The sequence below is a fragment of the Coloeus monedula genome, assembly GCF_965178545.1.
Source record: "Coloeus monedula genome assembly, chromosome: 3".
Lineage (NCBI taxonomy): Eukaryota > Metazoa > Chordata > Aves > Passeriformes > Corvidae > Coloeus > Coloeus monedula.
This window is the reverse complement of record NC_138783.1, coordinates 95,011,943-95,039,119: the sequence shown is the minus strand read 5'-3', so window position 1 is coordinate 95,039,119 and position 27,177 is coordinate 95,011,943. Positions and strand designations below refer to the sequence as shown.

The following is a 27,177-nucleotide window of genomic DNA, read 5'->3' as shown; positions in this document are numbered from 1 at the left end:
TATATTAAAAAATTACAAGAGAAAAATGAAATTAAAGAAAAAAAAAAAAACTTTCTCCTGCAACCTGCAATTAGAACAGCAAGAGCTGGGATGCTGCTTGTTAACACAGGGAAGCCCACTATGGAAGGAGAATTCACATTAATAAAGTCTCCAACTGAATAGTACATATCCACAGTGATTTTAATAGTTTAATAGAGTTTAGTTTCTGAATCATACATTGTCATGTCTGACATAAAAAGATTGAATTGATTTATTAGCTACAAATATAAATATACCTGAATTTTCTTTTTTGCCTTAAGAATAAAAAAGTACCATGTGTCCAATCTTCCAAAGTTAGAATCGTAAGGGAAAAGAAGATAATCATATGAAAGTTTTCAAGAGTACACAAACAGATCATTTACATGCAACATGAAATGGCAAGTCACTAAAAATCAGACTCTTTCAAATCTGTCCAAATGATTGTCGCTACCCATTGTAATAACACACCATTTGTCTTCAGAGCCCATGGAAACTGGCAAGTCTTACTCCATAATTTCACTCATATTCCCATTTTTTATACACAGAGCTTCCCAGAAGCCTTTAATGGTCAGAAGATTTATTTGTTTCTATTTTTTTTTGGCATACACCATTTTAGTCTATTTATTCCTTGACTTTTCCTTTCTGGTGAACTGCAAAGCAGTTCTTGCTCCTCATTTTGCTGGAGTGAAAAATCCCTCCCCTTTTCTTATGTCACATAGATGGTTCAGGCACAACAACCTGATTTTGTCCTTTTGGCTGGCTTGTAGTCCGTGATGTCTACAGTTTGCGGTGGCCCCTCAGCTTTCTGCCGTACAATTATTGGGACTACCATGTCAAACACAGTTTCAAAGAGGTAGTCCACCTTGTATCCTGTCTTTGCACTGGTCTCAAAACACATTTTCTCAGCTGCTGGAACATCCTTCTCATCTAGCATTTTGTATTTCAGTATCTTTTTATAGAGTGCAATCGCATCCTCTGCATGGACTTGTTTTCGCACCTTTGAGCCACAGCTGGCAACAGACTTCTCAGGTCTATTTTCATCCGGTGGTAAAGTACAGTCATCACTGAGGTCAACTTTATTTCCAACAATAGCAAAAATGCAGTCAGCACTTGCACTGTCTGTCAGTGCCAAGAATTTTTCTTCCAGCTCAGTCAGGCTCTGGAGGCTGTTCACGTCGTACGTGAGGATCACGGCAGCCGCTCCTCTGCAGTACATAGACCCAAGGCCATGGAATTGCTCCCGTCCTGGCAAAGGTTTAAACACAACAAATGTTAGCGTGCTGGAAAACACATTACTAACCAAGCAAAAGAGCTTAAGGAATTTTAAACAAATTTCACAAGTCTGGATGCAGCAGCAAAGGTAAAAATGTGTTATTTGTAGTACTTTCAGGTTTTTCCTTCTGTTTTTCCTTAAGAGAGCAACAGTGCCACAGAATAGCTCTGCTCACTGCTGGCTCAGTCACAGAGAAGGGAATCTGTAGAGACAAATGAGCGAGGAAGCTCATGCAGCATTCACATGTGCAGAGAGCAAAACAAAGCTGGCTTCTTTTTTATTAAATTGCATGCTAGTTGATTTATGTCACATTAACTACTACCCTGCTTGCACCCACAGATGGTCCGTCCATCTACCTCACCATTTACAAACAAAAAAGTTCTACTGTTTCAGGTTCTGCTAGAATTTATTACTCCTATAAATTCAGCACACATTTTCAAGTACATCCAGTTCAGAAATCTGGATCAAAATCAGTAATCCACTTGTTCTTAGGTTTTGAAGGATTTTGTAAACTATTTAGGCTGATGCTACACACCCACAGTTCTCAGGAACATTGGCTTGACGGGAAAAAATCCTTGTAAATGACTGTGGAATAGGAAAGGCAGAAGAAATTAATGCTGAAAAACACAGGTCAACACCCATTGGGAAAACACACCTGCACACAAACATGCACACTGAGAAAGGAACTCAGAATCTACCTCCAGCTGGGAACAGAACAGTCACTGCAGTTAAGTCCTCTGACAAACATCAGGACTCTACTCCACAGTTTCCAGAAGAGACACAAAGTGTTCACCATTATCAGTAAAACAGATCTGGAAAACCTCAAGCTAGAACATGAAATCCAAATCTCATTGCACTTTTAATACTGAGTGAAACTCTGATAACTGCCAGAGAAACAGATTTGGAAAGGTGAAGAGCTCACTATAAAGAGAGGTAAAAGGAAGCTGGTGAGGATGCTTAAGAGTACGTGAAACATTTGCATGAGGAAAAATTGTGGGATCTCTCAGGCTGGTGAGTGATTGGAAAAAAGGGGTAGAAACAAATGTCTATAAATTCAGGCCTAATGCTGAGAAAGTAAATAGTTGCTCTTCAGTTACTTTCTTGTCACACAGAAAATGAGAATTCAATCAAAAACACGCATGTAATTTTAATGCTTTCCTGCAAAGTGAATAATTGGTAAAAGCAGTTATATGATATTGCAGAGGTCAAAAGTTCAATGAACAGCATTCAGAAAACCATTAGGCAAAGTTTATACAAAATTGCACTGAAGCAATTTTCCATAACCTCTGATTTGCTTTCCCTCAGCAAAAGAAATTCTTTAATTAATGATCTAGTAGGTAGGAAAAAGGAGGTTTTAAAAAAAAAAAATAATAGCTATACCCTTGTTTAGGTATGTTGAGTAAGGGCAAGGGAGATTGGGATACAGGGCAGGGAGGAGGTCAATCCCTTTATGCTTTTTTTTCCTCCAATATCATGTTAAAGTTGTACTTTCAGTTGCACTGCAATTGAGTCTTTAAATGTCCCAAATTTTTCAATAAAGTTTGTGCCATGGCAGATTTTGTTTTCACCCAAACCCCGATTATACTGTGGTCTGGAAACCACAATGGAATATATATCTCCCCATTCTCCCACTTCAGATGCGTAAGCCATAAAATGCAGCCCCCAGAATCATTTGCTGCAGCAACCGAGTACTAGAACAATACCATTACTTGTTTTATGGAATTTGTATGCTAATCTAATCTTGCACAGCATAATACAAACCATGACACTTTTACATGGTAACTACCAACTGACTACTGCTGCAACTAATATATTGTAGAAAGGGGGAAAGAAACAGTAACAATTTACCTTACATATGGGATTAATTATGTCAGAGGAATTATGGATAGTCTCCCTTGCTCATCCTCACAGCACAATCAACAAGAGAAAACTGCACGATGTATTTTTGCAGCAGTTTCCTTGTACAGACCACTTCTGACACTTAAGGGCTAGAACAACTCTAAATATGGAAAAAGACCCAAAACTACACAAAGTATTTAAACTAATATCTGTCCTCAAGGCATCAGGCAAAATAGTATTAGGGTGAAAAACTTACTGCATAAGAACAGCCATCCCCTTCTTATAGCCAGTTATTTTTTCCTCTGGACCCATCTGGTCCCACTCCAACCACACATTTTTTTACACAACTAGTTAAATTGAATGGTAAGCCCTGAATCCAACAATTAAACAATTTGGCCCTTTCAAAAAAATAATGTTAACAGAGAAGAGTGACAAAACTATCAAATAAATTGCAGTCAAAGGAATTGCAAGAATCACCAAATCAACCACAAAGGCACAACATCAGGGAAAATTCTGGAAACCGAGCAACCAAAAACTAATTTCCATTATTCTTTTCATCTTTATATTTTGCCTTGTTTAGAGCAGTTCAACAGCCCTACAGCTGTATCCCTATCTGCAGCACCATTAGCTTTCCAGAAGCTCTTCCATCAAGTATACAAACTCCTGTTGGAGACTTCAGCCACTCAGAGGCAGCACAGCCAACAAGCATTTTCAAAGTCCTATGATGGTTGTCATGAACAAATCAAAGAGTTTTGAGCCAAATGGACCTCAGTACCCTAAAGTTCATAATAAACCTAACAGAGAAAGAAGGGAAAAGGAGACCTCGATGTCGCTCTTGGAGCTCTCTGCCTGCCCGTGGCTGCTGAGAGTGGTATCCAAAGTAGTCCATGAAGTTGCTGTGGATGTTTATGAGAGCAGAAGCCATATTTAAATGCTCCTTACCTACCACCTCTTCAAAGGCTTTTACCACAACTTCTGAAGTGGCACAACTTCACACACACACACTCTTTCAAGAAAATTTCTATCGAAAGAACTAGTTTTAAATCTCTCAGTGTTGAGCACATACAAGAATGTAAAACAGGCTGTTACTTTCAGGCTGCAAGGGATAAAACACAACGAATATTAAAGAGCTTAAACGGTCTTCGATAAAGTGTTGAAAAAAGTACTGTTTCTACTCTGATAGCACAGTCTGAGTGGCAGCACAACTCAGTTCCTAAGGTAAATATGTAGTGGGGGAAAGTACACAAAGGTGGGCTACACAGGCATGCTATCATTGCATTAAAACTGTACAAGATCACAAAATTGTCCAGGAAGTTCTCAGTCCATAAACTAGGTATCTTCCAAGGATTATCACTGTGATTTAAGCAGTACTGTAATCCATATAGTAGAGAGGAATTAACACAAACACAAGGAATCAGCTAGGTTTTGTCTTTCAGATTCTCTTTCTGCTTTATAAGAGTCTGAACTTGAGTATACACAGAGAGCAACAGGAACCATGCCCTAGGGAGGCAGCTAGAAGAGGAAAGAAAAGAGAAAGTATGACACCCATGACACAGCACAGAAATCAGTATCAAAAAGAAATTATCTTTGAGAATTCAGCTGCAGTAGATGAAGGTTTAAAGGGTGACACTTATGCTTTTGAGTTACCTCAGCAGGAACATCCTCAGGATCACAAAAGTAGACAAAGATCCCTTTTGAAAAGGGAACAACATCTCCTTCTGTTTGCAGACAAGGCAGTAAAGTTGTGACCCTTTAAAGGGCATCAGGGGAAACCATTTTTCTAGTAACTGAGATTTCTATTTCTGCACATATACCAAGATATGTAATTACTATCAAAGAACAAACAGTAAAGGTCCCTAAAGGTTTCAGGAAAATTCTCCTGCCCACTTATGAGTCAGGCTGTCAAGTTTCGACAGCGATGAAGTCAGTTCTTCATTACCTTGTTCAAGATTGGTGTTTATTTCTTGTAGGTGGCTTTATCATATTTCCCTTGAAGTCAGGAGCTTTATTAAGAACTGCACTACACCTCTGGTTACTCGGGGATAAAAATAAAGCTCTCCATCCCAAAGGATTAACAAAGAGGACATAAGTAGGAATAAGTGGAAACATGAGTCACAAAGCACTGGAGAGTTCAATTTCTACTCGTCCAGGAGCTGCCCGAATACATGATTTCCTGATCTGCCAGAAAAATGCCAACATTTGGTTTTTCTTCAAGACAAAATTCCCCATGGAATTAAAGCCTCTGAGAGAAAGAAAAACTAAATAATTAAGTCAACAAATGCAAGCAAACAAAAAACTCCACCACAACACCCCCCGCCCCTCCCCAGAAAAAAAAACAACCACCAAACACAAAATCAATTACAGTTGAGCAACTATAAAATTCATTTAAGCTCCACCTTCACCCAGTATTATACATTCACAAAGCTGCATTATAGAAGACACTTGCATATGTTGAAGTTTCAGAAGGCAACAGATGTCTAGCTCTGCTAAAAAACAAGATGATGTTTATTTTGTTTATACTCATTACTTAGATATGAATCAACATTCACGGCATGAACTGTGGCCTACTTTAGCAGCTTCTACTTAAGTTATTAAAATTAGATATGTATGTCTTGGCCAAAGCAGAATATAACATAAACATAGGAGAGTAGTGATCTTAATACCCAAAGGGCTTCACTTTCATGATTTGAAGTAGAAAGAGCTACACATGGAAGAAGAAAATAACAACCACATGGGTTAAGTGAACAATGAACAAAGGAGAATTCTTTAATACAGCTCTCCAAAGAAAAAACATCAAAAACAGTCAAGAAAGTGGACTCAAAGTAATACATTATTGAGACATGCTTACTCCACTTCTAAACACAATTTATTCAGAATTGTTAAGTCAAAAATCTTTATCTCATAATAGAAGACTTAAATTTGTGAAAGAAATAATCTCTTCCCTTAAATCTATGCAATTTTTACTTAATGAGCAAATACTTGGAGTTCTGAGGGAATCTGAAATTGCCAAGACCCTGCAAACATCCCCACTCTACAAACGTGAATTATTCTAGGCTTATAAAGCTCCTTCTGCAAAACAGCAGCTCAGTGTCAGAAAACAACCCACACGAACAAGGAACAATCATTCACTTCTCACTTAAGCAGGACAAGAAATCATGATCAAACCGAGCCCTGTCCTTCAGTCAGCTTTAATTATCGTACTGATTCCTTCTTCCTACCAATATACACACACAGTCCTTACCACAGCAGTTATTGACAAGCTTAGATCCAAAGCTAAGAGCCAAGCCTAATAGCATTTAGGTATTTATACTGCTGCTTTTATATAGATAAAGGAAATGTACTGCATGAGCTGCTTCTCCTCCCCTGGAGGCTGGCATTCAGGAAAGCAAATATACTCTGGACATTAATTCCAAGCACTACAAATCTCTTCCCATAAAAAAAGATCACAATATCCCAATGGAGGCAAGTCCCAGATTCAGAGGAACCAATGATGTATCTGGGCTGACTGCCACAGATGAGAAAGCCTTATGAACTGTAAGCAGTGAAGCAAAAGATGCTCTCTAATACATTTAACTCCATGACATTTGAATAAAAGGCAGATCTCGAGACTGCAGTGTACTGTTATACAGGAGGAATGTAACATTATTTTCCTGATTGGGAAGTGGCATTACATTATGTCACAATAATCTAGTCCCCATTGAATTCACATTCAGAAATCTTACACAATCTACTGGCAGACTATAAAATAGAATTCTATCCAATATTAAAAATTCAATTTAATAGATCTGATTTTTGCCTGGACAACTGGATAAAGTTACCCAAGAAAATCCAACAAGTCATCTAACTGGAAGCAGAGAAAGTTTTGATAAAACAGGAAATGCCTTGGCACTATAATCCCAAATTTATGAGCTATGGTTCCACAGTATGACTTTTATCCTGAGAAATGAAGCTGTACCCTTCTATGTAAATAAAAATGTTAGAGATATTTTTTTTCTTTTTAGAAGTCTACCATCAGTGATCCAATAGTGTCTGGAATAAAACACATCCAAAATACATGTAAACTCTGTTACTAGAGAATCTAAATTATGATAGAAATAAAGATCTAGGAAAAATACACAGAGATAAGTAAGTGAAGGGCTGTGAGAAAGGACTAATTCTTAAACACAATTTTTAAAAGAGCATGAACCTTATCTTTTTTCTTTGGAAGGAAACTTATGCAGGAATACTTAACAGATATTAATATATTCTCCATGGAATAACAGGAAAATCTACAATAGGTTTCAGGAAAAGCTGGATGAAAATAATAGCATTACTAAGCATTTTCTAAGCCTTTTACTAGGGGTTCTGTCTCTAAAATAATACTCAAGAGAAAAAATAAAGCTCATCTTTTATTTTCATTCCTTTACATAAAAAAGCCAACATCCTTGTGGGCATCTAAGCAAGCTATTAAGATTCTGCCATGAGAAGACAACTACCCCCTGGAAGGCTACTCTACACCAGCACCTACCAGTGCACATTAAGAAATGCAGCTCACTCTTCCCCTGCTTTATCTAAGGGTACCAAAAGCACAAATTGTGTTGCCACACAAATAAAATAAACCACACAACCTGTCTGGAAAAGGAATTAATTCAGAATATTTATAAATGAAAAGAATCACTAGAAGGCATCTGAAATAAAGAAAAATGGGATGCTTACTTACCAAAAATGGAAATTCCACTATACTTTATACCTAAGAATAGTAGTACATTTAATGAAAAAAAGTTTTATGCAGATGTCTTTTAGCCTACTTCTTTCCTCTCCCCTTGAAGTATAACAACTAAACTAAAGCTAATTAATATGCCATAAATAAGACTTGAAGGACATGTTTCAGCAAGAACCAACAAATACGAAATATGTAAAAGACTTCGCATTAAAATTCTACCCACTTCACCTACTTTCTTGAAAGATAAGTCTTCCCTTAAAAAGGATTAATAACTTCTCTAAAGTAATGCTGTCTATATTTCTTCACAGATTCAAGCTTATTGCTTGTTTAGAGCCTTTTCAAAAGGAGAGTTACACAAATCCCAGGATGGCTGGGGTTGGAATGGACCTCTGGAAATCATCTAGTCCAACCTCCCTGCTGAAGCAGGCTTGCCTGGAACAGGTTGCACAAAATCATTCCAGGCAGTTTTTAAACATTTCCAGATATACAGGATCCAAAACCTCCCTGGACAGCCTGTTCCAGTGCTCTGTCACACTAAAGTAAAGAGGTTTTTCCTAATACTTAGATTACACCCCCTGTGTTTTGATTTGTGCCTTCTGTCCCTTGTCCTATCACTGGGCACTACTGAAAAGTCTGGCCCCATCATCTTGACACCCACCCTTAAAATTTGTATGCAGTGACAAGATCCCAGCTCATCTCAACCAGCTAAAATAAATGACAGCAGGAACCACTTTAATGTGCTTCTCTTTCTGGTTCTCACCAGCAAAAAGTGCTCATAATTCTATTTTGGCTGTGTTTCCTGTTTTTCTTTTTTGCTATATACCCCCAGAATGATTATAGGCCAATCCACTCAAGAAAGCCCTGATTTGTCGGGAGAAAAATCCCCTTTACACCCCTGACCTTTTAAAGAACATCTTTCCCTCGTCAAACTTGAAGTATACCAGCAGGTCAAGCAGTTTCAACCGACTCTTTAATTTTTATTAGAACATCAATTCAATTAACATTCCAAAAGTGATACTTTGGCACAATTCACATAAAACAATCCTTCCAAAGAAGCTCACTTAAATGGGCCTTTTATTGTTAGGACAAATAGCACACTGAGAAGTTATGCAAGAATGTCAGCGTGGTGTGCTGCACATCACATGCCAAACTCTGCAACATGTGGTTAATGATCTACAGGATCATCTGAGCATTATCTGAAGAAGATGGGTTGTTGCAATATGCTTTTCTCCAGCAAAAAGGCACACAAACCTCTGTTTAATAAGAATGGCAAATCAGAAAATAATGGGATTGTTTTGCTACAGATTAGTTCTGCTTCGTAGTCTCCAAGAAGATTATCAATCTAGGCATGTCCTGGTAGAAGCTCCAAAATAAAAGGCTAGTCACCACCTTTTTCTGATGTGTGGAAGAAATGCCTCAAAAGCCATGTAGCCTTAATTCAGAGCACACCTCCAAAGAACCAACAACTGAAACATGGGTAAAAATTTGCTGTGTTTTTTTGACAGTTAACAGTGTGATAGTTTGTGGAGAAACGTGCTTTTAAGTAAAAGCTTAATTTTCTAAAGGCAGCTAAACTAAAAGCAGATGCCTAGCAGTTTACAGAGGTGCCAATCAATCTGTTACATCCTGCAGAGCATTCTGAGTCACAGAGGTATCCAAAAAAGCCTATTACCACAGATGAAGCCTTCTCACCCACAGCTCAAATATAATAAACACTCCTCAGCCACCTTGTCAAATCCTGTATTATTTGGTCATGAATTACTTTAAATATACCCAGAAACTTTTTTAATCCAGCCCTGAAGAGTAGTTTGTCCATCTTCATTCCACAACTGGTAGTGAAGGCTTGCATTTCTGGTTCCCAATGACAGACCCATCAGACACACTCAATGAAAGGAGATCAAGTTTACATGGGAGAGAACAGAAGAGGAAAGAAAAAAAAAAGTCATGAAGGTAAAAAACATTTACAGAGCATGATCAGAGACCAACTGTAATCCTCATTCAAATCTGACCTCCTGCATAATAAAGATGATAGAATTTCACTCTGTCCTTGTCTTGTGACTTAGGAGGAATTTGTGTTCTATAAAGTAGCTAAAGAAAGGAAAGTTCGTATCCGACCAATAAGGCATTGGAGTTCAGCTTTCAGATTCTGAACTTTGATAGACCTTCAGCTTCACAAAGTAATCTGTTCAAAAAACAAACAAACTCCCCTCCCTCGAACACCAAACTAAAAAAATATCACATTCCCCAAACCCCAGAAAAACTCCACACTCCTCCTAATAAGTATTCCCCTATGACTTCTTGTTAGGCCAGAGAAATGAGTATTTTTTCACTCAGACTCTGCCTCTGGCATATTTCTCTAAACTAAAAACCATACCTGTAGCTCCCCTCTCCCACCTTTCCATATTGTTTTAATTACCAAGAATGTAAAAAGAGTCTCACTGAAGTTATAACGTTACTTAAATTCTTGACTACTTTTATCTCTTCCTACACTTGTACTTTTCAGAACAGCTCATAGGTTCTGGGACACCACGAGGTACCAAGAGCTTGGTTTGCCATCTACTACCAACTCAACAGACCTTGCAAAATATATTGCTGCCCAATGACTCTAGCTTAACCTGTTGCCAGCACCCCATAACATTAGTCTCTCTTCATTTGCAGCCTTATACATTTGCTCAATGTATTTCTAGCTGCAATTGTCTTTTTATAGAGAGACTTATAAACTGAGTGCCTTTGGACTAAAGGCATATTTAGGGTTTCCATAACCAGCAATGCCTTCAGCTGCACAATGCCTATATAAAGGAGAAGAAATATTATCAGAGAAGATTCTTATTATCTACAAGATTTAGCCCATTAACTAGTTTCAGCTTTTCTGGAACTGAAGAATACCTGGAATCTGTTCTGCTACATAAATGCAAAATTAGGTTTTTTGCTGGCAAGAATAATTCAGGACTTATCATTCTAATAATAAAACTAAGATGGAGCTTCTAAACTCACAAGAATTTTAATTTCAAAATAGAAGTTCCCATAGAAACACCAGTATGCTTTCTATCCAAAGCTATCACATTTCATAAAAACACAAATATGCTTTCTATCCAAAGTTTTAAACTTCACCATATTATGTCTAGCAACACAAAGCATTACATAGAGACACAGAAAACCTCCTAACCACATCACATAGCATGTTTTTGCCAACAAAAACTTTGGCTAGACCGGCATAAAAAAAAAATATATTTGTAGCTAAAGATCCCACTGATGTCTCTACAATCCTGAATAACTTTTACATTTAGCAAAATAGATTTACTTTCTTCAAACCATTCATTTTATTTAGTTCTCTTTATATACTGCATTCATTTCTTGAAAAACAAGATAACCCTGGAAGATTCAAGCAGTTTATGTATTTTCAGCTGTCTGGAAGGGTAGTGCCTTGTAAAAGATGAACAGAACTAACCTTAACCCTGCCAGACCGGCAAGTGTACCAAGAGTTCATCTTCAACACAAACTGAAGAAACGACACCAGTATTTATCTATTTCTCTCTGAAATCTCACAGCTGTGAAAGGAAACGTTTTATCTAAACACTGATACCTGGCAAAAGAAATGAGAGCATGAGAGATTGATGGGACATTACCATCCTGTCTACGAGCAAATGCTCCACCAGAAATCTAACATCAACACCATGTCTACTGAAAATGTGGCAGGGTGCTTGAGAGTTAAATTTATGAAGCTCCTGTATGCCTGTACTGAAATGAAAGCAGGAATGCAAGAATGAAACTAGAAATTTAAATCTGAGTAAGTAAAAAGCATTGACGTAAAATTCTTCTGAAACTATGTGTCTAAAAGAAAGTCTGAAACTGCTCCTTAGAAAGAAGTGGTCATTTGGCAGCTTTCCTTAAGGAAAATATGACTGGAAGCAAATCATAAGGGGGGGGGGGGAACCCCTTGGATTTACTTTGGAGGACTTCTGCAGGAAGCAATATCACTGAACACTTAACTGGAGCAGCAGAGCTTGATGGTCAAATATTGCTCAGCAGTAACAAAGAGGCCACTTACAGCAAAGGGCCGTACAACAACCTGACCTGGGCAAGACACTCACTTCTGGCCTGTGGGAGAAGCTTTTCAGCTTTAACACCTGCTGTAACACCAATTCATATCCTCAAAGAAAAGTACGTTCTACAGAAAACCAATTCATTTTCCACAGGGTGAGTTCTAAAAGAAGCTGGTTTTTCTTTCCAGTACCTGAAAACTGATACTTTTCCCTTAAATTTACAATTCCTTTCTACAGGGGTAAAGGCACTGCAGATGACCCCACTTCCCTACACAATTTCCAAGCAGAGGGTGTTGCCAGGTCCTTAACTTCAGAGTCACTCAAAGGAGACCTTCAAAGCCCACACTCCCTCCCAAAGCTAGCTCTTCAAACTGAGAAGCAGGTCCTTAGTCCTGTTTAGGCAAGAATGCGTGGCCAGGTGTACTTCAGCACAGTTTGACTGGCACTGCAGGGCCAGGAGGTCACTCCACACTTACTGGATGTTTTATACTGCTCAACAAGGAACTGGCAAGTTAGCTTGGTGTGCTGGTTTGGCTGGGCCATAGTTAATTTTCTTCACAATACCCAGTATGGGGCTGTGTTTTGGGATTTGTGTTGCTGATTTGGGAAACTGCATAGATAACACAGGGATATTTTAGCTATTGCTGAGCAGCACTTGCACAGTGTTAGGGAATTTCCTGTGTCTCATATACTTCAATACATATTTTAACTTTAATTAATACATAACACATACTTTAACCAATATGTACCTTAAGAAAGAAATCTTGAAGACACACAACCAGGCTATCCCTATGTGCTGAAAGATGATGTAGCCTACCTGGACTTCAACAAAGCTTTTGATACTGCCTCCCGTAGCATACTGCTGGAAAAGCTGGTGGGCCACGTCTTGGAGAAGTGCACTCTTTGCTGGGTTAAGAACTGGCTGGACAGCTGGACCCAGCGAGTGGTGGTGAATGGTGCTGCATCCAGCTGGAATCTGGTCAGTAATGGCATCCCCCAGGGATCAGTGTTGAGCCCAGTCCTGTTAAATATCTTTTTTGATGATCTAGATGAGCAGATTGAATCTACCACCAGCAAGTTCACAGACAACACTGAGTTGGGTTGATCTGCTGGAGGGTAGGAAGGTTCTGCAGAGGGACCTGGACATGCTGGATCAATCGGCTGAGACCAGTGGCACAAGGTTCAACAAGAACAAGGGCTGGGTCCTGCACTTGGCAACAACAACCCCAGACAGAGCTCCAGGCTGGGGACAGAGTGGCTAAAAAGTAGCCCAGAAGGAAGGGACCTGGGAGTGCTGGTCAACAGTGCATGTCCCATGAGGAGAGGCTGAGGGAGCTGGGGTTGTTTAGCCTGGAGAAGAGAAGGCTCAGCAGGGACCTTATTACCCTCTACAACCACCTGAAAAGGAGGTTGTAGCCAGGTGGCAGTCGGCCTCTTCTCCTGGGTAACCGGCAACAGGACAAGAGGACATAGACTTCAGCTGCACCAGGGGAGGTTTAGGTTGGACATCAGGAATAATTTCTTCACAGAAAGGGTGATTAGACATTGGAATGGGCTGTCCCTGGAGGTGTTTTAGGAAAGACTGGACAGGGATGGCACTGAGTGCCATGGTCTAATTGACATGGTGGTGTTCAAAGGTTGGACTTGATCTCAGAGATCTTGTCCAACCTATTTGATTCTGTGACATCACCCAACCTGTGAGAGGCTGGGGGTGCACTAGAAATTGGGACACGGCCAGCACAGCTGGGCCCAACTGACCAGAAGGATATCCAACACTATATGGTGTCATGCTTAGCAGATAAAGCTGGGGGAAAGGAGCAGGAAGTGGGAAATGCTCAGAGTGATGGCATTTGTCTGCCGAAGTCAACATTACACATGATGGGGCCCAGCTTCCCTGGAGATGGCTGAACACCTGCCTACCAATGGAAAGTGAGGAATGGATTCCTTATTTTGCTTTGCTGGTGCACACAACTTTTCTTTACCCACTAAACTTTGTCTTAACCCATGATTTTTCTCACTTTTACTCCTCCAGTTCTCTCCCCCATCCCAGTGGGGCAGAGTAAGCAAGAGGCTGCTTGGGGCTTAGTTGAGATTGCCCTCCTAAACATATCTCAATAAGCACTTTGAAATTCTACCACTCGTCAGCATTCGTGCCAGCTCTCAGCAAAGAATTAAGTCAGAGTCTGCCCACTACCTCACAGACAAGAAATTCTTCCTGGTTTTTTTCATTCTTTATTCCTGTTCTAAGCTGAGTTACATTTTTCCACTTCCTCATTAGATACTTTGCTATAGCCTTAGCTCTTTACAACCTCTTTTTTTAAAATCAAAATTCCCTATAGGATTTTTTGCAGAAGGGTTAACTATGTACATACCAAGTCAATCGGTACAATACACCATACCGTGTTCTAAGTGAGGAAACGCCATAAACTTAATAAACATTTTAACTAAGGGCATTGACATTTTAGAGAGGACAAAAAGAGTTTATTTTTACTCATTGCACACCCTCTTTGGATTAAGTTTTGTATCCAACCATACATAAAATCAAATGGTCTACTCTTTTAGAAACATTCATTTTTCCATATTGTCACTTTAACCCCAAACACATTATATATATGCACTTCTGCCTCCTGGCTGTCAGTTATTTCCCTTCTTCCCAAGTATAGGAAACCAAACCATCAAGAAGCAGCTGTAAACTCTTTTGTGCACATCCACCCAATAGGAGTCACACACAATAACACAGTAAGTTAGCTTTCTTTCAGACCCACAGGAGAGCTTCAGAGCTTGTTGCCCAGACAGGCTGTGGGTATTCCACCCCTGGAACTGTTCAAGGAGAGGTTGGATGGGGCCCTGAGTAAGCTGATCAAGTGGGTGGTATCCCTGCCCATGACAGGGGAACTAGATGATCTTTAAGATCTTTTCCAACCCAAACCATTCTAGATTCATTTACAAGAGCATTAGCTATAGCAATACCTATATTTCATCAAACTCACTTTCATGATAATTCTTTCCATTAATATTTCAAAAGCACTAGCAGCAAAGACAGGCCAACAGAATCCAGCCCTGCCCCTCAGTGCTCCACTTCAGGGCCATCCCAGGACACCAGCCAGAGGCTTTTAAGAACCTCAGTACATAGACAGTTTCAGGGATCTCCAGACTGTTTCTAGCACAGCATCAGGCCACCAGAAGCAAGAGTTTTTTAGCCTTCAGAAATCAGTCTGGAAGGTCACATATCTCTGGGAATGCACCTTCCAACCCTACCACACAGCCAGAGACCATCCTCTTCTTCCACAGCTGCAGCACAACTTTGTTCAGTACAGGCACTGGGGCACTACAGTGTGGAGAGGGACCCAAGTACACTAGCCATGCTTCCTTTTGAAGATAAAATTAATTACTAGGCTCATACATAGACAGCACCTCAAGCATTATTTCCATAGATCTTTTATCCTACTAATACGTTTGCAGGTTGATAGCAGTAGAGGACAGGAAGAAGAGAACTGGAAATACTTCTAGAGGCCTAGCTCTTACAAGACTGTAGTGCAAGACAGCAGCTAAGTGCTGGTATTCATCACTGATCACTACTAGGTGAGGAAGGGAAGGAAAGGCATCTACAAATGACAACGTTCACATTCCAAAAAACAGAGTCCAGGTTTCACAGGAACACATTTGAGAGCTGGCAGGCTGTTTTGTCAGAAGTGACCTTCTGTGTCATATGTTTCAAAAGTGAGGAATGGTTTTTGCACATGTAACGAATAACACAGTTCTCCAAAATGCTTCAGGAAGCTCTGGCTATCAGATCAGTAGCAGGTACCCACAGCCGGTCTGCCCCTCCAGTTACTTGGCAAGTGCCTCTTATTTAAGGTTAAACCATCTTTTGGTGAAATGGAACTGAGGCGCAGTGGATAACTATATGCCAGCTCCTGATTTGTAACACTGTGTTTAACTTCAAACCAGCCTTCGCTAGCAATTTGAAAAATATTTAAACTTTGCTAAATGCGTAGAAATAAAGGCCATGGATCTTGCAAAAGAATGAAAAAGTTTACAGTTTTATTTTTTTGAAGAGAAACTCATACTAATAACATGGGACATAAAATTAGGGTCACTCATTATGATTTGTTTCAATGTTTTCAATGACTTATAGGCAGGTTCTCAACTAAGAACACAAGCAATGAATAATTACCCTTGAAGAAAATTACAACTGCTTCTACTCCTTACCAGCTACCACCAGTTTCTACTCAGCTGAAATCATCTTCACTGGGTGCTTCTAAACAGTTGCTGTTTGTCAAAAGCAGGAGGGAGTGCTAGTTATCCAGTGGGCTGCCTTCAGCAAATATCAGAAGTGGGAGACTGTGCCAGACACAGTGCTGCTACCTGGGTTTTGTGGGGATGTATTTAAAACTTGTTCAAATTATTAAGATAATTTTATCACAGGATGTGTGACTTGTGTTTTCAGAGCTTATGCTAAGATAAACAGATGGTCTTTACATTTCCAGCACTACTTCCTTTTAATTCTATTTCCAGCTTCTCTGCCTACACCCTTAAAAGCATACATGGTATCCACAGTTTAGCAGCATTAATTTGAGAATTATAGAACTGTAATCAGACAAGAGGCATGGTACATAATCAACCTCATCTCACTAATGTTCTCCAACCTGGTACAAAGGAAGTACCACTAAAAATCATAAACAACTCAGTTCTGAATTTTCTGAACAAAATAAGCTATAAAGAGCAATGTTACCACTGTCCAGTGTCTGCACATTCAACCCTCATGCCAAGAGGGGAAACAACTTATGGAAAAGGAACTGCTTACTGATTTGCTTGCACTGCATCCTTTTCTTTCATAATTCGGCAGTATCTCTAGGTCACAAAGTGTTCTGCTACTCAAAGAGAAGATAGACACCAACTATTCCACTTCCACTGTGGTTCCGAGATGTGAAGTGAAAAAAGAAGTTGAACACGACAATGTTGAAAAGTCACACAATGCTAGAACAGGAAAGGAGATAAGGGAAACAATACAAATGTCATACACAGCTATCTGCTGCAGGAGGGAAAGCTCATGTCCTGAAGACAGTTCTACAGTCTCATAAAAGTAAGAAGCAATCATACTGGTAGGGATTGGAGCTGAATTTGAGAGATTTTTAGTTTCACAAAATTAGAGATTTAGTTTTTAAAAAAGCAACAGCCTGTATCAGGAAGGAAAAAAAATTAAAAAATACATTCACTCTCATTATACCAGCGTGGATTTTTTCTTTTGTTTTAAAACACCTAAGTCTCACTTGCAGCAAACCACAAGATTTGATGGTCCCTTTTATGAGGCTTGGAAGATGCTGACTCAACTACACAGAGCTTTTTCTTTCATATATTTTTGTAACTATAAGCCACTACAGATTCGGGTTATTTCTCCCTTTTCTGAATGAACCAAAATCCTTGCTTTTTTTTTGAGAGCAAATGATAGGTGGAAAATAAACAAAAAACCCTCTAGAATATTACCAAGATCCTTATTTCTACTTTCAACAATTAAGAAAAGAGCAACAACAGATTTATGTCCAGATCACAGACGTCACTATGAAGAACAGAAACTGAATTTTTGAGGCCTTTCACAACAAAGTCTCACATGTTTAAATATTATACATGACTAAAAATTCACAGGTAGTCATCAGCTGCAGAATGTAAATCAAAAATTTTCCTGTTATTTCAACTGTACTGAAGACCATTATTTTTAAACTAAGTATGTAAGAGTGGTTGGATGGCTGGACAGCATCCTTTCTCTGTATTTTTTACAAATCTCCTGAAGTACAAAAACAGTAGTTAGGAATATTAAATCATGTAACAGAATATAGAAAATAGGTCATTGTATTGAAAAGAAAGGCTGAGGGAACAGGGAGAAGTATCTACATCAGGTGCTCACACAGGTCTTTAGGCTCTCAGCACAGATTGTCCATGAACGGCTGCTTGGTGGCCCATGCAAAGCCAACTTCAATTCTCATCTGCTTCCTAAAAGATGGAAAGATATACTAGGAAATTCACAAACACATCTGATGATCTATCTCCCTTTAAAAACCATGTTAATAAGCACTCTTCTTGATTTGTTTCTTTCCACACCTACCTAGGTGTGGAAATCTTGAATGCTTATTGAGTTGGTTGCCCTAAAGGAAGCTATCCTGAATCTCCTGTGATGTAGGACGGCAAACTACTTACATTAAGAATTCAGATTAAGAGCAAAAACCCACTCATTTCCTTTGACCACCTCTGCTCTTTGCAGCACGCTTGTATAAGTGAAGTTTAATCACCAACCTGAAATCTCATTTCCTAGGCATATCTTCAGGTACTGAATATGAAATTACAGTTAATCAACCACAGGAAAAGGAATTTATCACAGCTTTGATGTCTTTTGATCAACCCCCTGGATGTTGTACCCAGTGTTTCCCCAAAAGAAAGGAAATCATTCAGACTTGGAAGACAAAATTATTCTTTCTGTTCCATAACTTTTAATGGCTCCAAATGTATCCACCACAGACTCAGTGTCTTTCTAGATGGAGACCCAGACAAAGGTTACTTGTTTGGATATTTTGCAATAGCACAATGTGACTCGAATGAGGGATTACTAAGTGTACCTTCAGTTCAGGCAGTAAAACACTGCCACTTGGAAGCTCACATGGCCAGTGGCTTCAACATGAGACAGCAATTGCAGTGATGCAAACAATTCATCTAGATATAAGTATCAAGATACTTAAACTAGCCAAGAGAGTATCAGGAGAAGCTCAGCCAAGGCACTGTGAGGCTCGTTATGAGTCTCCTTGGTTTTGACATTTGTGTCACCAGAGTGTACATGTACGGAGGTGGAACTAGAAATGTACTCACCATACATGACGGCTCAAAGTAGTAATTGTAAAACAACTACCGGCCCTACATTTGTATTTTAAGTATCCATTGTCCACTTCCTTCCAAATGAGAGCAAAAGTTCATTGCATAGTCAACAGAAAGACACCACAACCCTGACTGCTTAAGTTCAGGCACCTAGACATACTAATTTTAAATACCCATCTGTTTTTCATTATGGAATGTAACTGGTATCTCAGGAAAACAAAAAACCCAACACACACAACTGAGTCAACATGAGTTACCTTGCACATGTTCATCTCTACATTACAGCTTATGAAGCTTTCTGTTGTTTTGTGCAACGCTATTTACTCAGCTAGACAGAGAACTACCGGGAAAAACATCTCCCATCCAATCCCTGGGTTTTCCCCCCTCACGCTCAAACTGAAAGAGCTGTTGTTTCTTAGACAGCTCAGGTATACATTTCACAAATACTAAAGTCAAACTGAAGAATGCAACAGGGCATTAGTAACTTGTTTTCTTGCCCAGAACACCTACGCCTTTGCATATACCCTCTAGGACACCAGTTTAACTGAAGCCAATAATCCAGTTCTTGGACACCCTTATTTTCTCCAGTCTTTCCTACCAGCTCCCGATCCACCAGGAAGACAAATTTCCATACATCTGCAATTTTTGTCAGCAGCTTTGCCATTGCATTTACATTGTTTTACTTACCATTTTTCTTGTTCATGCCTCCCTCCCTCATACATTTTCAGTACTGTCACAAAGCAGACAGTCAGTACTTAAACTAATCTTTCAGCTGCTGAGTCAATTTTGACAGACATCTGCAAAATACACCTCTTCCTTCAGTAACCAGGGAAGAAGAATGCAATGCCAAAAGCACAAACTCTTCATTATGAAGACTCTCAGTATTGCTCCAGCCTAGAATCTGACTTTTTAAAATGCCATATGCAATCAGTTCAAGAACCTGTACCAACTCAAGTCCTCTTGACGACGCCAAAGCTGCTCATGTTTGTCGAGCACAATGCCTTGGCATGATATTGGACAGCTTTAGCCAGGCATACATCTCAGGTCACTGATACTACTCTGGGAGAGTCCCACTCGAACTATTGGGTAGTTTCCCACTTAGGCTAGAACAGCACAGCCACTTTGCACACTATTATTAAATACCACACACAAAGCAGGGATTTAATGTGGGGGCTGGAAAGGTAGCACAGAGGTTCACACACAACATTTATCTTGGCCTGTACAAAGTACTCACGAGGTGCCATAACCTCCCCATTAGCTTGCCTCTGCAAGTCAGTACTAAAATTACACATTAGAAATAAAATTCTGCTTCAAGAAAGTGAGTTAGCTATAGCTGAATAAATTGTGTTACTTTTGTCTTCTGTCTCTTTTTGATATGTATTTTTCACAATCCCCTCTGACAAGGTATTTCCATATTTTTACTTAATTTGCATACAAAAGCACTTTCAGCTGCAGTGAATTTGTTACCTTTGACTTTACCAGTGTATCATTGTATTTTAAATTGCTGGACACAGAAGATATAACTTCCTCCAGGACTTTCCCCAGGCTGTTCATTATTTCTTCATATTTTTAATCACCTCCCAAGTTATTCTGCTCTTTTCAGAAAACGTTCATTGCCAAAAAAAAGTAATCCAGTGCACTGTTTCACAACAACAAAACCATGTTTCAGGAATGGTCTAAAGCTTAAACTTTTATTCCTTCCTCTGAATCTACTTCAGAGGCTTTAGACAGAGCTCACTGACAGTGAACTCTTCAGGAATTTCTGTCCCTTCGAACCTCCACTCTTACGGTTTCCTTTTGAAGATATGAAAATATACAGCCTATAACCATACACAGTAATCTCAGGGAAGACACACTATGTGTGTATGCAGCACTGGTCCTCAGCCATCATTGTTTTACATACATCAATTATGAACAACTAATTAAAGTCAACATAATATTCTGCAAAATAATTTTCCCAAGGGCAGAAAGGAAATAATTTTTTTAAAAAAAATCTAAGACTCTTGCTGGTAACTAGCCCCCAAGCCGTGACTCACCAGCAACAAACCTAAGGCATTTTATTCCCTATAACTTCCAACTTCTGTGTTGTTTAGTTCTCACCTCTTGAGCACAGGTACACACTCAGCAGCTTTTCTCACTGATGATCCCTGATGCCCAAAACAACACTTTTTGAGGTGATATTCCCTGTGTCCTTCCAACAAGAAACCTCCTCAACTAAAGATACTTCATTACATATTCAGCAACACTCAACCCCAACTGCTGCCAGATTTCATCTGGTGTAGAAAGGCACATGCATCAGAGCCCTCTTTGGCTTCAACTAATCTAACTCAATCATCTCATCTGCAGCTTCTTTTTCCCTGCTGTAATCCTCTACTTCCAAACGTCAAAACCAGAAGAATATCAAGCAGAGTAGCTACCATCAGTCTACACTTGTGAGGAAAACATGTCACCTAAATCCTCCTTTCTTTGTTCTGTTTCAATATGACCGGGGATCATGTTTCCTGCTTACCTACTGCCAACTCCATACTGGACATCATATATTCCACACAGGGGAATGCTTGGTTCCAGCTTCCTGGGCTGATCTCACACTCTGAGGACCAAGCCACACCCCATCCCAGGTTTCCCTTGAAAGCTAGGCTGAGTCACTGCCTTTACCAAGAAATGAAGTGTAGCTGCACCAGGGGATGTTCAGATTGGACATCAGGAAAACATTCTTCACTGAGAGGGTGGTGAGTTACTGGAACAGGCTCCCCACAGCACCAAACCTGTCAGAGTTCAAGGAGGTCCCTCTTGGTCATGTGGTTTAATGGTTTAGTTTTAATAAACCTGCAAGTAGCCAGGAATTGGACTTGGTCTTTATGGGTCCCTTTCAGCTCAAGATATTCTTTGACTCAGTGTGCACAAGGAAGTATTCATCAACACAGATAAATTCTGGGGAAAAAAAAAAAAAACAACAACAGAAACCCACAAAAACCTCAAAGCCTAACTAAACAAGGGAGGAACCTAATCCTTCTTACCAGGGGGAATCTAACACGTCTTACCCAGCTAAACATTCTCACCTTGCCTGAGAAAGCTCAGCACGGGCAGTTGCCTGCAAGGCAGCCTATGAAACCCCAGCAGTCAGACATCAGAAGCTGTGAGCCATTCACACGTGCTCACCAGCACCGATAACATCAGACATCAGCAAACCAGTCACAAGAGGCGTAAGCAGTCATCGGGCAGATACACTGCAGCTGACCCAAGGCACAGAACAGCCTTTTCTAGGCTGTTCATCTCCTTTGTCCCTAACTATAAGAGTTCTGACAACAACAACAAAAAAATATATATAGACACACATATATATCTATATCTATCTGAGTATTCATAGAAGAAAAAAACCAAGTCAGTCAGTGTTGACAGATAGCTCAAAATGAGAGGAAGGAAAAGAAGGGAAGTTTGCTTTCCCAGTTAACCTTTATGGTTCCCCATTATAATGCTGCATGAATATCTGTTGGCAAGTTCAAAACTCAGCCTCTTAAAATAGAATTACAGGATCCTGATGTGAACTTTCTAAAATACTGGTCATTCATTTACCGGTTGGTTGCTCTAATACCAAGCCAGCAACACAGGGGACATAACCACTAATAATTAAGAAACCTTGTTGCTGGTGTTAAAAGACCACTTATCTGTCAGATGAACAAATGTCAACTCAAAGAGACTGAAATCTAACATACAAAGAAAGTTTTACCTTTTGGAATACCAAGGCATCACAAAACATGCCTGAGACCAAAAGACACCTACAATATCATTAGCTGTAGCCAGTCCACACATTATTATTCCAAGTTTAATGGTGGAATAGGACCAAGACCCTCAAAACTTCAGGAGGTTTTGTGCTGCCAGACATAAAAGATTACATGCTAGCTCTGAGCTACACACCATCAGCACCCAGCAGGAAGTTTTAGTTTACTCCACAGCTGCTGTCAGCACTGCCTAGAAGATATATATATACACATACACACACATATTACATATATATATATATCCATGTATATACACACACAGATATATATATATATATAGCTTTGACATCCTGAGTGTCCAATCTCCAATCCTTTCACGTGAGAAAGTTCTTCTCATTGATGATGTTGCTTACTTTCCTTGCTCCAGAAAAAATACTGCTTCAAAAAAAACTATTACAAAGGTCTCAAAGCATGTACTCAAATGCTTTCGAGACTAGGCCTCTATCCAGCAAACTAGTTCTTTAAAACATGCTAAAAGTGTACAGGTTTTTTTTGTACAGTTCATGCTCTCTTTTTTTTAGCACCTTCGAGTTAACTGATCCAAAGAGAAAACAAACAAATGTAATTTTTCACATCAGAATATAAGTAGTAAATAATTCTATGCACCAACCACAAATACAACAGCAGCCATGCTAGGTCAGAGACAAGACTGTCTATCCAAGCCTCTGACAAGGGAGAAACAGTCGAAAACAGATTGCTAGGAAAAGAAGAGCTCTGAAACATGGCAAGCATATGATACTTCTCCCAAGTATTCCCCATCTGCGGCTTATTTGTTTCCTTGACTTGAATGCAACTTCCAAATAACTTCTCTCATAATCATCAAATTGGAAAACAGGAAACGTGGAACTATTTGCCATGAGCATTTATATTAAAAAAACAATCAAGTTTGACAACTTCTGCGCACACATTTTACAGGGCTTGTGGATAAGAACATGAAAGATTTAGACTAGACTAAGCAGCTGATTTTTCCAAGATAAGTAGCAGTGTGAATGTACAGGTAAAAGAAGAGTCCTCCCTAGAATAACTGATTTACACTTCAAGTCTAACTTGGTAGAACAGGTCAGGTGTGCACACTGATTTCATGAATGATAGCAGCACAGAAATGTACATTTTAAGCACTTTGGTAAGCAAATTTAATTCTTCCTAGGAAAACGAGATTTTTCTAAATATCAGAGCAGGAAGTAATGCAAAATCAACAGTGATTAGTGAAAATGATAAGCATTTTAAATAATTCAGAAAATCAGAAATGAAACTTGTCTAGTACTAGTATCCATACACACTTAACTTGATCCACCACCACTACTGCAGATATTCTCATCAATCACTAAAGTCTAACTGTGCACAAACATCACTTTGTATTACAGAAATGAAGTGTCAGTATATTGAAGCTTGCATTGTTACAGCCAAATGCCTAACCCATACCAGAAACACAAATAACCATACAATCTGAACTGCAAGTAAAATATAGGGGACTTCTATGGAGATAAGTCCCCAAAATAATGCTGATAAGTGACAACAAAAATAAACATACATTCACATACTAAATACAACATGGAGAAAATGAAAAAATATGCATTCCAGTTTACCTTAATTATGAATTGAACTAGTACAGTAGTTACTACCATGCAACCCCTAATTTTTGTAGGCCAAATTTTCCATATTTCTACATCATACATAGTTTAAAGTACTACTGAGGTATTAAGACAGACATCCTGAGCTGGCACTCAGTATTTAGGTAGGTGGGATGGGTGCAAACTTTGATCCATGTTTTTGTCATTGCTGTGCTGAAGAATTTTAAATCTCCTGGATGACTGATTGTTGCTGGATTTCTCTAGATATCTACACATACGTAATTAAAGAAAACAATGTATCAGTATTTGATAACCCTATAACTGCTTCACAAGAATTCAGTAGTTAGCTACATCAGGTTAATAAACAGACAAGAAAAGCTAAATTTTAAACTCCTTAATACGCATTCCAAGCTTACTTGGTAAGCCCACCTGGTAGATAAGACAGTGAGACCACAGAGAGATAAGAGGTGCAGACCAAGGTCTCCACAGACACTGAGGCCCGCAAAAGCATAAGGTCCGCACAAAATAAAAATAATAAATAAATAACACCAACTTTTGAATCCCCTTGTGACTTAATGCCAGAGTTACAGTGTCAACAAGGTCCCTTATTTCTTCACCAGGACAGCAGAAAGCACATATGTGCCCTGGGAGCTTCTATTTCTCCCAAGATTAATGAGAGCTGTTAATAAATGAAAGCCCACAGGCCCCAACAGTCCAGCCCAGTTTTGGCAACTTCCATCGTTCTGCAAGAGCAGCAGTCAACAGGGAGACAGTGCAAGAGCCCTTGCCCGCCTCTGAAACACAAGAGAGAGGCACCCAGGCTCAGTACTAACTCCAACAACAGAGAAGAACAAGGAAGACACGTTATGCCACCCCTGGTACAATAGAGCAACACTTTTCAATTGCTGCTCTGCAGATACAGGTTCAGCAATTCTGCTCCAGAAGTCCTGCTGAGCAGCAGGAACTTCTGCAGAGCTGTGCAGTGGCCCTGCTCCAGGCAGCAGAGAGAATTGTGGCCACTGGGAAAGCGATTGTTGAGCTCTAAACACTTGCATTGTCCTGAGACAGGTAGCACCTGGGTGCTCCACCTGGCACATGGAGATTCCACCTCTGGAGCTTTCCAGATTCCACACAGAACTGGAACCTGATTCCTCAATTAACACAGAATAAACTACTGCAAAAAGAGTAAATGACTGAAGAAAAAAGAGGTTCTAAAACCAGCAGATGAGCCTTGGAGGAACTTTTTTTATTATGTATACTAAAAAAAAAAAAAAAAAAAAAAAAAATAGAAGGGTGTAATGGGAATTACCAAGGAACAATCTCACCAAGACAGTTTTTTTAATTGAAATAAGCCCACTGCTAATCACCCACGGGGGTCTGGCTTACTAGAAACAAGTAGCAACTGCCCACAAGAGACTCCTCATAGTAAAACACATCAATTCCAAAATTAAAGTAGATTTTTTTTAAAAACGATGGCAAAGGACACAGAAAGTATATTTAAGACAGAGCTACTGGTAGAGAGCTTTCACGATAGTAACAGATAACTAAATAAAAGAAGCAAAAGCTCTTAGACACCTCCTCCCCACACTTCCCAAAAGTGTTTCTGTATAACTTTTCAGCAGTTTCATTTCTCCCCTTCCTCCTTCTCAATTCCTGACACAGGAAAAGCCATTTTGGACTAGATTGTGACATAAAGTGACACAGCAAACGAACTTCCCTCCCAAATTTCGTCAAGAGGAAACTGGAATATTGCACGATGCTGCAGCTCCACAAGGACATATAACCTCCATTCTTCATGCTGCCACTAGCCAATTTTTAAAAAACCAGCTAAACATGAAAACAAACAAAAAATAAAACAAGATTATATTTCCAAAGAACAACTTAAAAGCAAGAGTGTCCATTGACTTCATTTTGCTGGACACTCTGGTCCTTTACATGACAGAGCAGAGCTTCCTGACTTAATAGTCAAGAGCAAGACATTCATATGACTCAGACCACAAGCCACTTCTCCAGTCTTTGCCCTCCCACCTCCTCCACCCCAGGCCTCCAAACCACAACCCACGCTGACTCCTGCATCCCGGAGATGCTGCCTGCCACAACAGTGGGACAGCCAGCCCCTTGCTGCTATCCCAGACAGAGACTGCCGGCAGCCCATGCTCTCTGTGCACCAATTTCTTACAGCTGCGGTGAAGGGGAACGCCACGTCGGAAGGGCTGGCAAGCAGCACGCGTTTGGAAGTCCGAGTCTGACACCAGCTGATATCTAACTCAGCAGTACACAACGAGAAGGGACGAACAGAAGCCATAACCTTTCTAATTCCTGACTGAACTTGTAGTCAGTAGCCATCTAGTCGGGTGAAAGAAAGCAACCAGGCACCGCAATCCTCCCTGTACATCCACATTTCGCAAAGCAATTCTAAAAGTACCAGAGATGAGCAGCCGTAAGGCCCCTTAGGGCCCGTCAAAACCGTGTCTCTTTTCAGACTCTGTCCTACCACCAAACCCTGTTTCAGGCGACTGACTTTACCGTAGTGCCGAAACAAGGCGATAAGCACCAGGGCAGGTTTCCCGGCGCCGGCCGCCCCCACCGGGGCGCCGCGGGGGTCACCTCTCCATCTGCCCGCCGCCTCTCGGAAAGGCAAAGCTGTCCCGAGCGAGCTCACCCCACCGCAATCCTTGCCATCAGCAGCTCGTACATTAGGGCCGAGCCAAAACTGGGGAAAAGAAAGCCCTATGCATCCCAAGGCACGGAGGGTGCCGGGGGCAGCGCCGCTCTCACCGGACCCGGAGACAGGGGCAGCCCGCCAGCAAACACCCCGCGGGTTTCGGGGAGCCCCGTTCCGCCGGGAAACGCTGGGAGCCCCGGGCCGGACCCCATCCCCCCCGTGCCGCCCGCTGTGCCGGGGATCCCGCTCACCTGCGGTGTCCCAGATGGAGATGTTGTACGGCCCCCACTGCTTCAGGTAGAAGGCGCCGCCGACAGTGCTGACCGTCTCCTGGAAGCGCCGCTCCATGTAGCGGTGCAGCAAAGAGGTCTTGCCCACGTTCATGTCCCCCAGCAGCACCACCTTCCCGTCCGGCTTCTTCAT

At 40.3% G+C, this 27,177-nt stretch overlaps 1 protein-coding gene across 1 annotated transcript; it reads right to left on the bottom strand.

Moving 5' to 3' along the window:
• Positions 1–470: 470 nt before the first annotated feature.
• Positions 471–27,177, bottom strand: RAB20 (RAB20, member RAS oncogene family; the record flags this gene model as incomplete). The annotated part of the gene is made up of 2 exons (XM_082279505.1): positions 471–1,263; positions 27,006–27,177. The coding sequence occupies 2 exons, from the start codon at positions 27,175–27,177 to the stop codon at positions 743–745; spliced, it is 693 nt and encodes a 230-aa protein (XP_082135631.1). The 3' UTR covers positions 471–742.